This window comes from Notothenia rossii, assembly GCF_949606895.1.
Source record: "Notothenia rossii genome assembly, contig: scaffold_362, whole genome shotgun sequence".
Taxonomy (NCBI): Eukaryota; Metazoa; Chordata; class Actinopteri; order Perciformes; family Nototheniidae; genus Notothenia; species Notothenia rossii.
The window spans coordinates 13,524-30,856 of NW_027640200.1; the positions used below are offsets into that span (position 1 = coordinate 13,524).

At 43.9% G+C, this 17,333-nt stretch overlaps 2 protein-coding genes across 3 annotated transcripts; both read left to right on the plus strand.

Moving 5' to 3' along the window:
- The first annotated feature begins 4,498 nt into the window (after positions 1–4,498).
- LOC307026978 (zinc finger protein RFP-like) lies at positions 4,499–7,507 on the plus strand. Its single transcript, XM_079695135.1, has 2 exons — positions 4,499–4,741; positions 5,346–7,507. Exons 1-2 carry the CDS (start codon positions 4,501–4,503, stop codon positions 6,833–6,835), a joined length of 1,731 nt encoding a protein of 576 aa, XP_079551261.1. The 5' UTR covers positions 4,499–4,500; the 3' UTR covers positions 6,836–7,507.
- A 520-nt stretch (positions 7,508–8,027) lies between these two features.
- LOC307026979 (E3 ubiquitin-protein ligase TRIM21-like) lies at positions 8,028–17,050 on the plus strand. Of its 2 annotated transcripts, none has more exons than XM_079695136.1 (3): positions 8,028–8,334; positions 10,653–10,895; positions 14,868–17,050. In XM_079695136.1, exons 2-3 carry the CDS (start codon positions 10,655–10,657, stop codon positions 16,340–16,342), a joined length of 1,716 nt encoding a protein of 571 aa, XP_079551262.1. In that variant the 5' UTR covers positions 8,028–8,334; positions 10,653–10,654; the 3' UTR covers positions 16,343–17,050. The 2 variants fall into 2 exon arrangements, with proteins under 2 accessions (XP_079551262.1, XP_079551263.1); XM_079695137.1 differs by having other exon boundaries at positions 14,871–17,050.
- Positions 17,051–17,333: the final 283 nt, after the last annotated feature.

Consider the following 17,333-nt stretch of genomic DNA (forward strand, 5'->3'; position numbering starts at 1 on the left):
TTAAGGCGAGGAAAAATTTGCTGCAGCGTTCAAACACATCTATGGACAACGCTATATCAGATAAATGCAACACGGTTATAAGGGTGGAAAACTTGATGATGGAAAGTAGGCAGGAGGTGGAGGAAACTAAGGTGGAAGCGAACCAGGCCTTCGATGGTTTAGTTGCCGCAATCCTCAGTAAAAAAACTAAGCTGATGGAGGTTTTGGAGGAGAAGCAGGAAGCCGCAGAGCAAAGGGATAAAGCACTAAAGAGACAGCTCTGGCTGGAGCTCGCAGAACTCCGTGAGACGAGTCTGAAGATGGAAGAAGTTTTAAAGACAGAGGACGAATTTGGACTCCTGCAGAACCTACCATCCATCCCCTCTGCAACAAACACAAGGCATTGCTATACAGAACGCAAAAGTCTCCTGCAAGCAGAGGAAGTCTTGAGAGCGGTGGTTCAACTCGAGGAGACGCTCAACGAACACTTAGACAAGATTATCAGAGAGGTCATTCAGGTGGATACGGAAGAGGAGGCCTTAGAAGAAGAGCAAACCCCGTTTGACGATGAACTTGTGAAGATCCAGGAGCAACATGCAGTAAAAGTGACTTTGGATCCCAACACAGCTCACCCTTCCCTTATCGTCTCTGAGGACGCGACACAAGTCTTCAATAGGAACATCAGCGACAACCCTAAAAGGTTCGACTCGCTCCATTTCGTCCTTGGGAATGAGGGGTTTTCCTCCGGGAAAATCTACTACGAAGTATCCCTTGAAGGACTGACTGGATGGGAAGTGGGAGTGGTGAGAGAGTCCATCAACAGGAAAGGTGTCAACTTGTCTCTTACTCCAGAAAACGGATGCTGGACGTTGGGGTTGTATTCGGGACGATGTCTTGCTAACTCCAATCCTCCGGTCCACTTGCCTTTGATTAAAACGCCCCAGAAGGTCGGGGTGTTTGTGGATTTGGAAGAACGGTTTGTCTCTTTCTTCAATGTGGACACGAGGGCTCAGATCTACTGGTTTACAGGGTGCGTCTTTGAAGGTGCATCATTTCTGTGGAAAATACTATCGTTCTGGTCGAGGCCCAGGATCTACCCTTTGTTCCGACCCAGCGCTGAGAAAGGGAGCGCTCCTTTACGGATCACTGATGTCAGATACACAAAAAGAAAGTAGAGCGTCCTACTCAAGACCCTGGGGGTTTGCTATGATGGCGGAGGATTTAAAGATAAGATTAACCTTTTTCTTTGACATTTAAACGTTGCAGCAACACTGCAATTGTACAGTAGAATAAAGTACTGAATGGATATTTGTGTATTTCTAAACTTATTCATTTCAGGGTGTCCGCGGGGTCTTAAAAAGTATTCAAAGTTGATAAATCAATTTAGCGGAAATTAAGGGTAGGCCTATTAAAAAGTATTAAACTGCATTTTCTAAGGTATTAAGAAGTTCCACAGCAACGACAACACGAAACACCCTTTAATTTACTGAAACGACATGTCGGGAAACCCCCTTCAAGGCGGCCCCGTTCATAGTGCGCCGTCAAATGCTGCTTCTTATTTTAAGTTTCGTTGCCTTGCTCCGTCTGGGGTGGGGTGGGGGGGAGAGAGAGTGTGTTGGGGCGTCACTGATGGTGATGAAAGCTGGTTCGAGGGGCCCCCACAGACTCTAGAATCGCCACTGTCGATGGGAATGACAGCTGTCCGGTCCCACATTCTAAATGCTAGCTAGAAAGCCGCGGCGTTTAAGTCCCGACTCTCCCGATGACCAACCCGTGCCTCCCCTGACTGCACGTCGCTGACACACACCGCTGCAGTGCAGACTCTCTGCAGGGAGGAGCCGCGGAGTCCGGGCGATGCTGCTCTTCCAACACATGTTCACTAAGCCAAACTATATCCGATCACTGAGATCTGCTATTTTAAAGTAAAGTCAACACATATCGACCCTAATATAGTCTATATTAAGAACGAGAAATGTCTTCACATATATATCCTTTTTTGTAAACATATGACAAATGTGTGAGGGTGATGACGTCAGAGCATCGTCCTATGTGCCAGGGCTTAGCCCCGGATAGCCCCAGCCCAATTTAACCCCTGGGTATTTGTGAGGGAGCTCCTATATGGCATTACCCCGCTGAAGCTCACCAAAGTTTAACATATTTCATAGTTCAAAGTTTTGTCAATTGTTTTGTTTATTGGTCAAATACTGGTTTCTAATGGTTTCTGAGGAGTTTGACTGGAATGAAAGAGCACAGAGTACAGAAGCAACAAAGCAGCATACTGCATTAAACCTGACCTTCACAGAGAGGTTCAAGTTCATGTGGAAAGGAGGCTTCAGTAGTCTGTCTGCACTCTGTTTAGTTTTGCTATCTTACAATCAATATAGTAAATGTGAGGTAAAGTGTGTTGCCAATGTAACCGGTTAGAACTCAAAGTTGCGATGAGGTCTTAAAATGCATGGAAAGGGTCTTAAAAAAGGTCTTAAAAGGTATTCAATTTGACTTCAGGATTCCTGCATATACCCTGTATATATATAAGACATACAAAAACAATAAAAATAGTTCGATAGAATGTTGCTAGGATTAGGGCCACAAAAATGTTGTTGTTCAAAAAAAAAGTCAGAATTGCTACATTTACTTAAAGCTCACCTATTATGCTATATTTGAACAATATATTATAGGGCCATATCAATACAAAACATGTCTCTGAAGTGTTTTGCTCAAAATACCAAACAGATCATTTCTCTCTCTCAGGTTTACCACAAGGTGAGTTCATTTTTATTTCCTGCTTCTTCACACATAATCTCTCCAGTACAGGTTAGCTCTGAGTGTTAGCGATGCTAATGTAAACAAAGACCATATTACTTCCAAAACATGTCGCGCATGTTTCTGATAGCAACGTTTCTGATTGGCCCGTGCAGGGTCGGCTCTAGAACAAATCGAATGGGGGGGCAATCATTTACCGAGGGGTCACACACTGCCGTCAGCAACCAACACACAAACACCAACGCAACTTCAAAAAACATGCTGTAAAGTCTGTTGTCTTTCACAAACATTGCAGGGATGTAGTGCTATTGTATCGCGCACCAATGACTTGTGCATAAATGCACGGTTGTGGCACGACCACCAAAACAGAAACATATGGACATAGGCCACCATACAAAAAGTTTGCAAATGTATTTAGTATCCTATCCATGTGAACATGTTTTAGGTGGGGGTGGACCTAACCTCCTCTAGGGGGTCCGGGGGCATGCTCCCCCGGGAAGATTATTTTTAAGATATTGAAGTTAAATGCATCAATCTGGTGCACTCTGAGAGCAAAATGAAGAGATCTATGGATACCTCTCAACACCCAGATGAAACAGAACTGTAAACAGATTTACTTTTTCTTTATGGATATTTGACTAATCACTCCCATTTTAAACTGTATTCTTGTGTTACTCTCCTATAGTATTTCATACCCGTTTTTCATGTATTCTCTTATTCTTTAATAACTATAATGATCATATAAAGGTATACCTCGCAAATACTTGTTTACATAAATGGTGACCAAACCGTTTGAGACCCACTGAGATAACCTACACTAAAGTTAACTATCTAAACACTGAGAGAGTCCTTACCTCACTGAGCTGAGGTTATACGATCCTCTCAGTCTGACAGGAGAGGACTCTCCTCCACCTTGGTGTAGAAACAGCTCTTTATATCCGTTAGCATAGCTAGCTAACCAGATACTAACAACAACATTCCACGTTACCGCACGCGCACTCACAAAATGCGCTCGTGCCACACACACACAGAGCCGCGAGCTTCAATGAAACACAGAGACCCATAAGTACTTGTACTGTATATCATATTATTTTCGATGGCTTGACTGTATAATCAGTGTAACAGATGAACAGATCGCCACTGGGCTTTCATCTAAACACACACAGCCACGTAATGATAACAAAACAAAGGTTGGGGGTCATTGGTCAAGCAACACACCAATCAGAGAGCAGCAGTGAGCACACCTCAGGCTGTGTTTTATATTTGTATTCTTTATTTCTGAAGTATTTCACACAAAAAACTTTTAGTGGAAACCTTTTCACTTATATGATTAAAAAAAAAAAAAACCTGTAAAGTGGCAAGGCTTGCCCACCCTGCGTTGGGGGGGCACAGTGACTCATTTGGGGGGACATGGCCCGCGAATGACCCCCTATGACGCCGACCCTGGGCCCGTGGCTGTAAAGCCCGCCCACATTTTTAGTAATGTCGTCATTGCGCAGCAAATCTGGATCAACTCCGTTGTTCCCCCGTTTTTATAGATGCTGGTACGGAGGAAAAGAGAGACGGTTTTTTTTTCGGACACTTTGTGAGTCTCCTGAGACACCGGGGACACAGATTTATGTATAAAAGACATCAAAAAGTGCATTTTGTATGATACAGTAGGTGACCTTTAATTAAAAAATGTCAAACGACGTTGCAGTGCGGTCATTGGAACGTTAAGAAGTACCTAACCCCTCTCTTCTGTCTTTCCCCGCAGAAATGGCCTCTGCAAACATTTCAGAGGAGTTTCTGTGCTCCATCTGTTTGGATGTTTTCGCAGAGCCTGTTTCCACTCCCTGTGGACACAACTATTGCCGGGCCTGCATCAGCCGCTACTGGAGCTCCAGGGACATCATCCAGTGTCCGATGTGCAAAGAAACCTTCCGGACAGCCCCCAAACTGAGAGTCAACACCGCGTTCAGAGACATGTTGGAGATTTCCAAGAAGAACAAACAAGCAGGTGACTCAAATTCCCAAAATGTTCGGAATTTGTATTTTATAAAGAATTTCATTTTGTTTTGGATTTTTTTTCATCTAGAATAAAAAACAAAATTAAATGTATTCATTGCCTTGGATTTAAAGATCATAGTATTTTGATGAAGGTATGTTTTCCTGTTTTAAAATAATGTTATGTTTTAATACTGAACCCATTTTAAAGAAATGTTTTGGTAATGTAACCAATATATATATATATATATATATATATATATATACAGTATATATATAATTTAATTTTTAAGAAAATGTAGTGATCATTATTGAAAAAGTAATGTTTTGGATCGGAATAATTTTACTTTATTTGGAAAACATGTCCAGTGTTTAAAGGACCGCAGTTAAAAAAAGAAAAGTGAAAAAAATTAAATAATAATAATAAAAAGGTCCTTGATATTCTTTTTCAAATCATCACATTCTGAAATGTCTTCATTTCCAGATTCAGCAGGCAGACAGGAGGACTTATGATGACAATAATGTAATCAAGGAATATATACTGGCAGGTACAGACAGACAGACAGTGCTGAATGAAAAATGTATGCGAAACATTTTTAATTTTAATTTTCCAAAAGGAGGTGAGGACGGAGGATCCCCGTCTGGGCCTGGAGACGTGCCCTGTGACCTTTGCGAGGGGAATAGGAAACGTAAGGCTGTGAAATCCTGCCTGGTTTGTTCGGCCTCTTACTGCGTCGCTCACCTGAAGCCCCATCGCACCGTGCAGAAGTTAAAGTGGCACCAGCTGATCAACCCCGTGGATTCCCTCGAGGAAAGGGTCTGCAGGAAGCACAACAAAGTGATGGAGTCTTTCTGCAAGAGAGACCAGTGCTGCCTTTGTCCCGCGTGCCTGAAGGAAGACCATGTGGGGCATGACGTCGTCTCTTTGGAGGAAGAGTTTAAGGCGAGGAAACATTTTCTGCAGCGTTCAAAAACATCTATTGCCAACGCTATAACAGATAAATGCAACAAGGTTATAAGGGTGGAAAACTTGATGATGGAAAGTAGGCAGGAGGTGGAGGAAACTAAGGTGGAAGCGAACCAGGCCTTCGATGGTTTGGTTGCCGCGATTCTAAGTAAAAAAACTAAGCTGATGGAGGTTTTGGAGGAGAAGCAGGAAGCCGCAGAGCAAAGGGATAAAGCACTAAAGAGACAGCTCTGGCTGGAGATCGCAGAACTCCGTGAGACGAGTCTGAAGATGGAAGAGGTTTTAAAGACAGAGGACGAATTTGGACTCCTGCAGAACCTACCATCCATCCCCTCTGCAACAAACACAAGGCATTGCTATACAGAACGCAAAAGTCTCCTGCAAGCAGAGGAAGTCTTGAGAGCGGTGGCTAAAATCGAGGAGACGCTCAACGAACACTTAGACAAGATTATCAGAGAGGTCATTGAGGTGGATACGGAAGAGGAGGCCTTAGAAGAAGAGCAAACCCCGTTTGACGATGAACTTGGTAAGATCCAGGAGCAACATGCAGTAAAAGTGACTTTGGATCCCAACACAGCTCACCCGTCCCTTATCGTCTCTGAGGATGCGACACAAGTTTGGCATGGAGTCTTCAAGAGGAAGAGGATCAGCGACAACCCTAAAAGGTTCGACTCGCTCCATTTCGTCCTTGGGAATGAGGGGTTTTCCTCCGGGAAAATCTACTACGAAGTATCCCTTGAAGGACTGACTGGATGGGAAGTGGGAGTGGTGAGAGAGTCCATCAACAGGAAAGGTGTCGACTTGTCTCTTACTCCAGAAAACGGATGGTGGACGTTGGGGTTGTATTCGGGACGATGCCAGGCTAACTCCAATCCTCCGGTCCACTTGCCTTTGATTAAAACGCTCCAGAAGGTCGGGGTGTTTGTGGATTTAGAAGAACGGTTCGTCTCTTTCTACAATGTGGACACGAGGGCTCAGATCTACTCGTTTACACGGTGCGTCTTTGAAGGTGCATCATTTCTGAGGAAAATACTAGTGATTGGGACGAGGCCCAGGATCTACCCTTTGTTCCGACCCAGCGCTGAGAAAGGGAGCGCTCTTTTACGGATCACTGATGTCAGATACACAAAAAGAAAGTAGAGCGTCCTACTCAAGACCCTGGGGGTTTGTTATGATGGCGGAGGATTTTAAGATGAGATGACCCTTTTTCTTTGATATGTGGACGTTGCAGCACCACTGCAATTGTACAGTAGAATAAAGTACTGAATGGATATTTGTGTATTTCTAAACTTATTAATTTCCAGGTTAAAACAAAAACAGACAAAACAACAACTTCATATTAAGGAAGAAATGCACATATGGCAAAACATCATAATTACATGTATGTGCTAATATTACCTTAAATATTGTGATCAATATTACTTTCTATAGTTTCCTATTTCTACGACATTTCGCTCACCTTTATTGTGACTCTATTGAAATGTTCATATTTTAAAATGTGCTGTTTATTTGGGGATTTTATTAAGACTGTACTTTATTCAATGTGTAATGCCTAAACACACTAATCATGTAACACAGATAACTCATTGTACACTTTGATTTACTCTATTGTTTTGCTTTCTGATGCTGTGTTGGTGATTTCTGAGCAATCTCTGAAGGAATCATTTATTTTGGGGTTTATTAAGTTATATATTATCTTAAAGAATAATCAATAATGTTCCTCAGCTAACTTGTATTTGGCTTCGTTAGTCATACTCGTGTTTGGGTATCATTTGCCATTTTCTTCGGCTGTTAAGATTCACTTTTAGTTGTTGTTATATCAAAATAAAATATAGTTGTAATGATATATTTATTTTCTGAAGTGGATGCAGTGTTTGTCTTTGGTCACTTGAGGGCAGTGCACACAGAGTAATGGTATTCTGCTAAACTCCTAATAATAAACAAATACACAAGTTACTGTGCACAAAACACGAGATACATATTATTATTCAAAAGACAGTCATTTTAATGTCTTCATACAAGTTGGTTTATATTAAGTGTCCACAAGCAAAACACAACATTACCAGAAAGTGGTGTGGTTCTCTCTCTCTCTCTCTCTCTCTCTCTCTCTCTCTCTCTCTCTCTCTCTCTCTCTCTCTCTCTCTCTCTCTCTTCATGCGTTTAAATAATGAAACATCAACAAATAAAATACAAATTCTAAATGTAATGTGAATATAAAACACAAAATTACGGCGGTATTTAATTTAATACAATTCAAAAATATTATTCAATAATTGCATTTATTAATAATAAATAACATTTAATAATTACGTAATTACATTTGGATTTCAATAATTGTCTTGGATATAACTGTAATGACTGTATTTTAAAAAAGTAGTGAAAACATAATATGAATGAATGAATGGTTCTCATTAAGGTAGAAGTACAGGCATAAACACACACACAGGAACTAACTGCTTCAAGAAATAAAGCTGTCATCTGATTGCTCAAGCGTCAAAACGTCATCGGTAACTAGGTCACCGTCAAACCATACAAATAATGTTCCTTTGAGTTTCATTTTCAGCAACGACACGGAGGGAAGCTGTCATGTGAAGTTGAATTTCCACCGAGACAAAACAACAACAGTTACTAATAAACAGGTAAGCTTTGACTTTGTTACCTCTTCTCACGCTTTACGTATACTTTTATTGGATTTGAACTGTGAACCCTTATGATGTGTTCGACCCGTTTCAAGTTAAAATTATATAATAACTACGGTCTACTTTTTTTTTATCGGAACAAGGCTTCATGATATCCTCCACAACAGCTATATAAACACTACACAACTGATTTTGACAATTTTAGCGAAGTCTGAAGGTCTCTAAAAAAAAGTATAATTTGGTGTTGGGGTCTGGGGAGACCCAGCAGAATTGCTGTTGGTGACTCGAGGTCAAGTTTGGCCCAATCAAAATTAATCGTTGACGTTATGTGGTGTAATGTGTTTTGGGGCCATAAAATAAAAATAACAACAGGATTGTACGGTTATGAATGTATAATAAGTTAGTTATGATGTAGTTAAAACAATATTGGATGATAGTCATTTATTTGAGTGTTTTGGACTGAGATAAATCATGGGTCAAAATTGACCCGCGAACACCATGAACAGCAACAGCTTTCGAACACAACGCAAAGGTTAAGCTGCAGCAGAGGTTCAAAGGAAAGGCAAGGCAAGTTTATTTATAAAGCACATTTCAACACAAGGCAATTCAAAATGCTTTTCAAAAATGAAAGACATTAACAGCTAAAGAAACATATTATTAAATGACATTTAAAAACACTCATTTAAAAGCAAAGATAATAAAACATGGAAAGCACAGGTACATGAATTCAAGTCACACTGCAGTGTGAGAAACACACATCTGAAATGTTTAGGTCTGACTCTCAATCATCGCTCACTTTTTATCAGAAATAGTTTTCTTTGACCTCCCTTTCTTTCTACTTTCTTGTTTGACTCATCCTTTAGTTATTTTGAGTGTTTCATGCTAATCAAACGCCCCTTTGGAAAATTCTAATCTGACCCCATGGTACCTTTTAGTTTTCGCCAAAACTATTCCTCTTTTTTATTTTTAAATGCGCATTAGTTAAGTGTACCTTGTCTTTCTAGGACTTTTTTGGTATCCTCCGCGAACCAGGGCCTTGAAACCAAAACGACACACGTAGGGGACTTTAACCCCAATAATGACTTTAACTACCTACGAGGGGACTTTAACCCTTACAATAATAAGCCTGAATATACAGTATCAATTAAAAGCAGCGGCAAAAATAGAAGTCTTCATCCTGGATTTAAAAGTAGTCAGAGTTGCAGCGGACCTGCAGGTTTCTGGGAGTTTGTTCCAGATATTTGGAGCATAATAACTGAACTACTCCATGTTTAGTTCTGACTCTGGGGACAGAAAGCAGACCTGAAGACCTGAGAGATTTGGATGGCTCATAATGTAGCAGGAGATCAGAATAAACCATTCAAAGCTTTATAAACCCGCAGCAGTATTTTGAAATAAACTATTTGACACACAGGAAGCCAGTGTAAAGACTTCAGAACAGGACTGATCCACTTTCTTAGTGTTAGTGAGGACTCGAGCAGCAGCGTTCTTAATCAGCTGCAGTTTTCTAATAGATCTTTTAGTGAGACCTGTGAAGACAGGTTTTATATGTCATGCATAGTAGTGTATATATCTCAATACAAAACGTAGGTCCAGCTCCTCCAACAATGCAACATAAAGATATAAGACATACAAAAACAATAAAAATAGTTCGATAGAATGTTGCTAGGATTAGGGCCACAAAAATTTTGTTGTTCAAAAAAAAAAGCCAGAATTGCTACATTTACTTAAAGCTCACCTATTATGCTATATTTGAACAATATATTATAGGGCCATATCAATACAAAACATGTTTCTGAAGTGTTTTGCTCAAAATACCAAACAGATCATTTCTCTCTCTCAGGTTTACCACAAGGTGAGTTCATTTTTATTTCCTGCTTCTTCACACATAATCTCTCCAGTACAGGTTAGCTCTGAGTGTTAGCGATGCTAATGTAAACAAAGACCATATTACTTCCAAAACATGTCGCGCATGTTTCTGATAGCAACGTTTCTGATTGGCCCGTCAGCCCGTGGCTGTAAAGCCCGCCCACATTTTTTGTAATGTCGTCATTGCGCAGCAAATCTGGATCAACTCTGTTGTTCCCCCGTTTTTAGAGATGTGGATACGGAGGAAAAGAGAGACGTTTTTTTTTCCGGACACTATTGTGAGTCTCCTGAGACACCGGGGACACAGATTTATGTATAAAAGACATCAAAAAGTGCATTTTGCATGATACAGTAGGTGACCTTTAATTAAAAAATGTCAAACGACGTTGCAGTGCGGTCATTGGAACGTTAAGAAGCACCTAACCCCTCTCTTCTGTCTTTCCCTGCAGAAATGGCCTCTGCAAACATTTCAGAGGATTTTCTGTGCTCCATCTGTTTGGATGTTTTCACGGAGCCTGTTTCCACTCCCTGTGGACACAACTACTGCCGGGCCTGCATCAGCCGCTACTGGAGCTCCAGGGACATCATCCAGTGTCCGCTATGCAAAGAAACCTTCCAGACAGCCCCCAAACTGAGAGTCAACACCGCGTTCAGAGACATGTTGGAGATTTCCAAGAAGACCAAACAAGCAGGTGACTCAAATTCCCCAAATGTTCTGAATTTGTATTTTAAAAAGAATTTCATTTTGTTTTGGATTTTTTTCATCTAGAATAAAAAACAAAATTAAATGTATTCATTGCCTTGGATTTAAAGATCATAGTATTTTGATGAAGGTATGTTTTCCTGTTTTAAAATAATGTTATGTTTTAATACTGAACCCATTTTAAAGAAATGTTTTGGTAATGTAACCAATATATATATATATATATATATATATATATATATATATATATAATTTAATTTTTAAGAAAAGGTAGTGATCATTATTGAAAAAGTAATGTTTTGGATCGGAATAATTTTACTTTATTTGCCTCTCTGAAGAACCAGCACCTTACCGTGGTAGAGAGGTTTGTGTGCCCTGATGAACCTGGGGGCTGTGTTGTCTGGAACCTTGTGTTCCTGGTAGGGTCTCCCATGGCAAATTGGTCTCAGGCAAGGGGCCAGACTAAGATTGGTTCAAAAGACCTCATGAAAGACGACACACGAAGTGAGGATACCCGGCCCGGAGGAAGCCCGGGGTCCCCTTCTGGAGCCAGGCCCAGAAGGAGGACTCGTCGGCGAGCGTCTGGTGGCCGGGCTTGCCACGGAGCCCGGCCGGGCACAGCCCGAAAAGGCGACGTGGGCAACACCTCCGCTTCTCCGTCCCGCGGGCCCACCACCTACGGGAAACAGCGATGGGGTCGGGTGCGCTGCCAGAAGGGTGGCAGTGAAGGCAGAGGGTCTCGACGGACCAGACCCGGGCGACAGAAGCTGGCTTTGGGGACGTGGAACGTCACCTCTCTGGGGGGGAAGGAGTCGGAGCTTGTGCGGGAGGTGGAGCGTTACCAGTTGGATCTGGTTGGGCTCACCTCTACGCACAGCGTCGGCTCTGGAACCTTACTTCTGGATAGGGGTTGGACTCTATTCTTCTCCGGAGTTGCTCAAGGTGTGAGGCGCCGGGCGGGTGTGGGGATACTCACAAGTCCCCGGTTGGGTGCTTCGTTGTTGGAGTCTACCCCAGTGGACGAGAGGGTTGCCTCCCTACGCCTGCGGGTTATGGGGGGGAAAACTCTGACTGTTGTGTGTGCTCATGCACCCAACAGCAGTTCAGAGTATACGGCCTTCTTGGAGACCCTGGAAAGAGTCCTGTATGGGGCTCCTGAAGGGGACTCTTTAATCTTGCTGGGAGACTTCAACGCACATGTGGGCAATGATGGAGACACTTGGAGGGGAGTGATTGGGAGGAACGGCCCCCCTGATCTGAACCGGAGTGGTGCTTTGTTACTGGACTTCTGTGCTAGTCATGGATTGGCCATAACAAACACCATGTTCGAACATAAGGATGCTCATAAGTGTACGTGGTACCAGAGCACCCTAGGCAGAAGGTCCATGATCGATTTGGTTATCGTATCATCGGACCTGAGGCCGTATGTTTTGGACACTCGGGTAAAGAGAGGGGCGGAGTTGTCAACTGATCACCATCTGGTGGTGAGTTGGGTCGAGTGGCGGGGGAAGCCTCTGGATAGACCTGGTAAGCCCAAACGTGTAGTTCGGGTGAACTGGGAACGTCTGGAGGAGGCCCAAGTTCAGGAGGCCTTCAACTCACACCTCCGGCGGAGCTTTTCGGGCATTCCTGTGGAGGTTGGGGACATTGAACCAGAGTGGTCGGTGTTCAAAGCCTCTATTGCCGAAGCCGCGGCGGGGAGCTGTGGTCTCAAGGTCCTAGGTGCCTCAAGGGGCGGTAACCCTCGAACCTCCTGGTGGACACCGGTGGTCAGGGAAGCCGTCCGACTGAAGAAGGAGGCCTTCAGGGATTTGTTATCCCGGGGGACTCCCGAGGCAGTTGCAAGGTACCGACAGGCCCGAAGGGCAGCAGCCTCAGCCGTGGCCGAGGCAAAGCAGCGGGTGTGGGAGAAGTTCGGAGAAGACATGGAAAAAGACTTTCGGGCGGCACCAAAGTTGTTCTGGAAAACTGTCCGACACCTCAGGAGGGGGAAGCAGGGAACCATCCAAGCTGTGTACAGTAAGGATGGGACGTTGTTGACCTCAACTGATGGAGTGTTAGGGCGTTGGAAGGAGCACTTTGAGGAACTCCTGAACCCGACAACTCCGCCCTCTATGTTAGAGGCAGAGCTGGAGTATGAAGGGGGATCGACACCAATCTCCCGGGGGGAGGTCACTGAGGTCGTCAAACAACTTCACAGTGGCAAAGCCCCGGGGGTGGATGAGATCCGCCCAGAAATGCTGAAGGCTCTGGGTGTTGAGGGACTGTCATGGTTGACACGTCTCATCAACGTTGCGTGGAAGTCGGAAACAGTACCGAAGGAGTGGCAGACCGGAGTGGTGGTTCCCCTTTTCAAAAAGGGGGATCAGAGGGTGTGTGCCAATTACCGAGGCATCACACTACTCAGCCTCCCCGGGAAAGTTTACTCTAAGGTACTCGAAAGGAGGGTCAGGCCGATTGTCGAACCTCAGATTGAGGAGGAACAATGTGGATTCCGTCCTGGTCGTGGAACGACGGATCAGCTTTTTACTCTCGCAAGGATCCTGGAGGGTGCCTGGGAGTATGCTTATCCAGTCTACATGTGTTTTGTAGACTTGGAGAAGGCATATGACCGGGTTCCCAGGGAGTCACTGTGTGAGGTGCTGCGGGAGTATGGGGTGAGGGGGTCTCTACTCAGGGCCATCCAATCTCTGTACTCCCAAAGCGAGAGCTGTGTCCGGGTCCTCGGCAGTAAGTCGGACCCATTTCAGGTGAGGGTTGGCCTCCGCCAGGGCTGCGCTTTGTCACCAATCCTGTTTGTAATATACATGGATCGGATTTCGAGGCGTAGTCGTGGGGGAGGGGGTCTGCAGTTCGGTGGACTAAGGATTGCACCACTACTTTTTGCAGATGATGTGGTTCTGATGGCTTCATCGGTCTGCGACCTTCAGCACTCACTGGATCGGTTCGCAACCGAGTGTGAAGCGGCTGGGATGAGGATCAGCACCTCCAAATCTGAGGCCATGGTTCTCAGCAGGAAACCGATGGACTGTCCACTCCAAGTAGGGAATGAGTCCTTACCCCAAGTGAAGGAGTTCAAGTATCTCGGGGTCTTGTTCTCGAGTGAGGGAACAATGGAGCGTGAGATGGGTCGGAGAATCGGAGCAGCGGGAGCGGTACTGCAGTCTCTTTACCGCACCGTTGTGACGAAAAGGGAGCTGAGCCAGAAGGCAAAGCTCTCTGTCTACCGGGCCATTTTCGTTCCTACCCTCACCTATGGTCATGAAGGATGGGTCATGACCGAAAGAACGAGATCGCGGGTACAAGCGGCCGAGATGGGTTTTCTCCGCAGGGTGGCTGGTGTCTCCCTTAGGGATAAGGTGAGAAGTTCGGTGATCCGGGAGGGACTCGGAGTTGAACCGCTCCTCCTTCGCGTCGAAAGGAGCCAGTTGAGGTGGTTCGGGCACCTAGTTAGGATGCCACCTGGGCGCCTCCCTAGGGAGGTGTTCCAGGCACGTCCAGCTGGGAAGAGACCAAGGGGTAGACCTAGAACCAGATGGAGGGATTATATCTCTTCTCTGGCCTGGGAGCGCCTTGGGATCCCCCAGTCAGAGCTGGTTGATGTGGCCAGGGAAAAGAAAGTTTGGGGCTCTCTGCTGGAACTGCTACCTCCGCGACCCGACCACGGATAAGCGGGAGAAGATGGATGGATGGATGGATGGAAAATATGTCCAGTGTTTAAAGGACCGCAGTTAAAAAAAGAAAAGTGAAAAAATTAAATAATAATAATAAAAAGGTCCTTGATATTCTTTTTCAAATCATCACATTCTGAAATGTCTTCATTTCCAGATTCAGCGGGCAGACAGGAGGACTTATGATGACAATAATTTAATCAATGAATATATACTGACAGGTACAGACGGACAGAAAGTGCTGAATGAAAAATGTATGCGAAACATTTTTAATTTTAATTTTCCAAAAGCAGGTGAGGATGGAGGAACCCCGGCTGGGCCTGGAGACGTGCCCTGTGACCTCTGCGAGGGGAATAGGAAACGTAAGGCTGTGAAATCCTGCCTGGTTTGTTCGGCCTCTTACTGCGTCGCTCACCTGAAGCCCCATCGCACCGTGCAGAAGTTAAAGTGGCACCAGCTGATCAACCCCGTGGATTCCCTCGAGGAAAGGGTCTGCAGGAAGCACAACAAAGTGATGGAGTCTTTCTGCAAGAGAGACCAGTGCTGCCTTTGTCCCGCGTGCCTGAAGGAAGACCATGTGGGGCATGACGTCGTCTCTTTGGAGGAAGAGTTTAAGGCGAGGAAAACTTTTCTGGAGCGTTCAAAAACATCTATGGGCAACGCTATAACAGATAAATGCAACAAGGTTATAAGGGTGGAAAACTTGATGACGGAAAGTAGGCAGGAGGTGGAGGAAACTAAGGTGGAAGCGAACCAGGCCTTCGATGGTTTGGTTGCCGCAATCCTCAGTAAAAAAACTAAGCTGATGGAGGTTTTGGAGGAGAAGCAGGAAGCCGCAGAGCAAAGGGATAAAGCACTAAAGAGACAGCTCGGGCTGGAGATCGCAGAACTCCGTGAGACGAGTCTGAAGATGGAAGAAGTTTTAAAGACAGAGGACGAATTTGGACTCCTGCAGAACCTACCATCCATCCCCTCTGCAACAAACACAAGGCATTGCTATACAGAACGCAAAAGTCTCCTGCAAGCAGAGGAAGTCTTGAGAGCGGTGGCTAAAATCGAGGAGACGCTCAACGAACACTTAGACAAGATTATCAGAGAGGTCATTGAGGTGGATACGGAAGAGGAGGCCTTAGAAGAAGAGCAAACCCCGTTTGACGATGAACTTGTGAAGATCCAGGAGCAACATGCAGTAAAAGTGACTTTGGATCCCAACACAGCTCACCCTTCCCTTATCGTCTCTGAGGACGCGACACAAGTCTTCAATAGGAACATCAGCGACAACCCTAAAAGGTTCGACTCGCTCCATTTCGTCCTTGGGAATGAGGGGTTTTCCTCCGGGAAAATCTACTACGAAGTATCCCTTGAAGGACTGACTGGATGGGAAGTGGGAGTGGTGAGAGAGTCCATCAACAGGAAAGGTGTCAACTTGTCTCTTACTCCAGAAAACGGATGCTGGACGTTGGGGTTGTATTCGGGACGATGTCTTGCTAACTCCAATCCTCCGGTCCACTTGCCTTTGATTAAAACGCCCCAGAAGGTCGGGGTGTTTGTGGATTTGGAAGAACGGTTCGTCTCTTTCTACAATGTGGACACGAGGGCTCAGATCTACTCGTTTACAGGGTGCGTCTTTGAAGGTGCATCATTTCTGTGGAGAATACTATCGTTCTGGGCGAGGCCCAGGATCTACCCTTTGTTCCGACCCAGCGCTGAGAAAGGGAGCGCTCCTTTACGGATCACTGATGTCAGATACACAAAAAGAAAGTAGAGCGTCCTACTCAAGACCCTGGGGGTTTGTTATGATGGCGGAGGATTTTAAGATGAGATGACCCTTTTTCTTTGATATGTGGACGTTGCAGCACCACTGCAATTGTACAGTAGAATAAAGTACTTAATGGATATTTGTGTATTTCTAAACTTATTAATTTCCAGGTTAAAACAAAAACAGACAAAACAACAACTTCATATTAAGGAAGAAATGCACATATGGCAAAACATCATAATTACATGTATGTGCTAATACTACCTTAAATATTGTGATCAATATTACTTTCTATTATAGTTTCCTATTTCTACGACATTTCGCTCACCTTTATTGTGACTCTCTTGAAATGTTCATATTTTTAAATGTTGCTGTTTATTTTGGGATTTTATTAAGACTGTACTTTATTCAATGTGTAATGCCTAAACACACTACTCATGTAACACAGATAACTCATTGTACATTTTGCTTTACTCTATTGTTTTGCTTTCTGATGCTGTGTTGGTGATTTCTGAGCAATCTCTGAAGGAATCATTTATTTTGGGGTTTATTAAGTTATATATTATCTTAAAGAATAATCAATAATGTTCCTCAGCTAACTTGTATTTGGCTTCGTTAGTCATACTCGTGTTTGGGTATCATTTGTCATTTTCTTCGGCTGTTAAGATTCACTTTTAGTTGTTGTTATATCAAAATAAAATATAGTTGTAATGATATATTTCTTTTCTGAAGTGGATGCAGTGTTTGCCTTTGGTCACTTGAGGGCAGTGCACACACAGTAATGGTATTCTGCTAAACTCCTAATAATAAACAAATACACAAGTTACTGTGCACAAAACAGGAGATACATATTATTATTCAAAAGACAGTCATTTTAATGTCTTCATACAAGTTGGGTTATATTAAGTGTCCACAAGCAAAACACAACATTACCAGAACAAAATGTGGTGTGGTGTTGTGTGTGAGCCTCTCTCTCTCTCTCTCCCTAATTTTATTC

What these genes read in the sequence shown, in the direction of transcription:
- LOC307026978 (XM_079695135.1), top strand. Translation starts at nt 4,501, where the DNA reads ATGGCCTCTGCAAACATTTCAGAGGAGTTTCTGTGCTCCATCTGTTTG. An exon ending in CAAGAAGAACAAACAAGCAG is followed by an intron (nt 4,742 to 5,345) that starts GTGACTCAAATT and finishes ATTTTCCAAAAG; the next exon opens with GAGGTGAGGACGGAGGATCC.
- LOC307026979 (XM_079695136.1), top strand. Translation starts at nt 10,655, where the DNA reads ATGGCCTCTGCAAACATTTCAGAGGATTTTCTGTGCTCCATCTGTTTG. An exon ending in CAAGAAGACCAAACAAGCAG is followed by an intron (nt 10,896 to 14,867) that starts GTGACTCAAATT and finishes ATTTTCCAAAAG; the next exon opens with CAGGTGAGGATGGAGGAACC.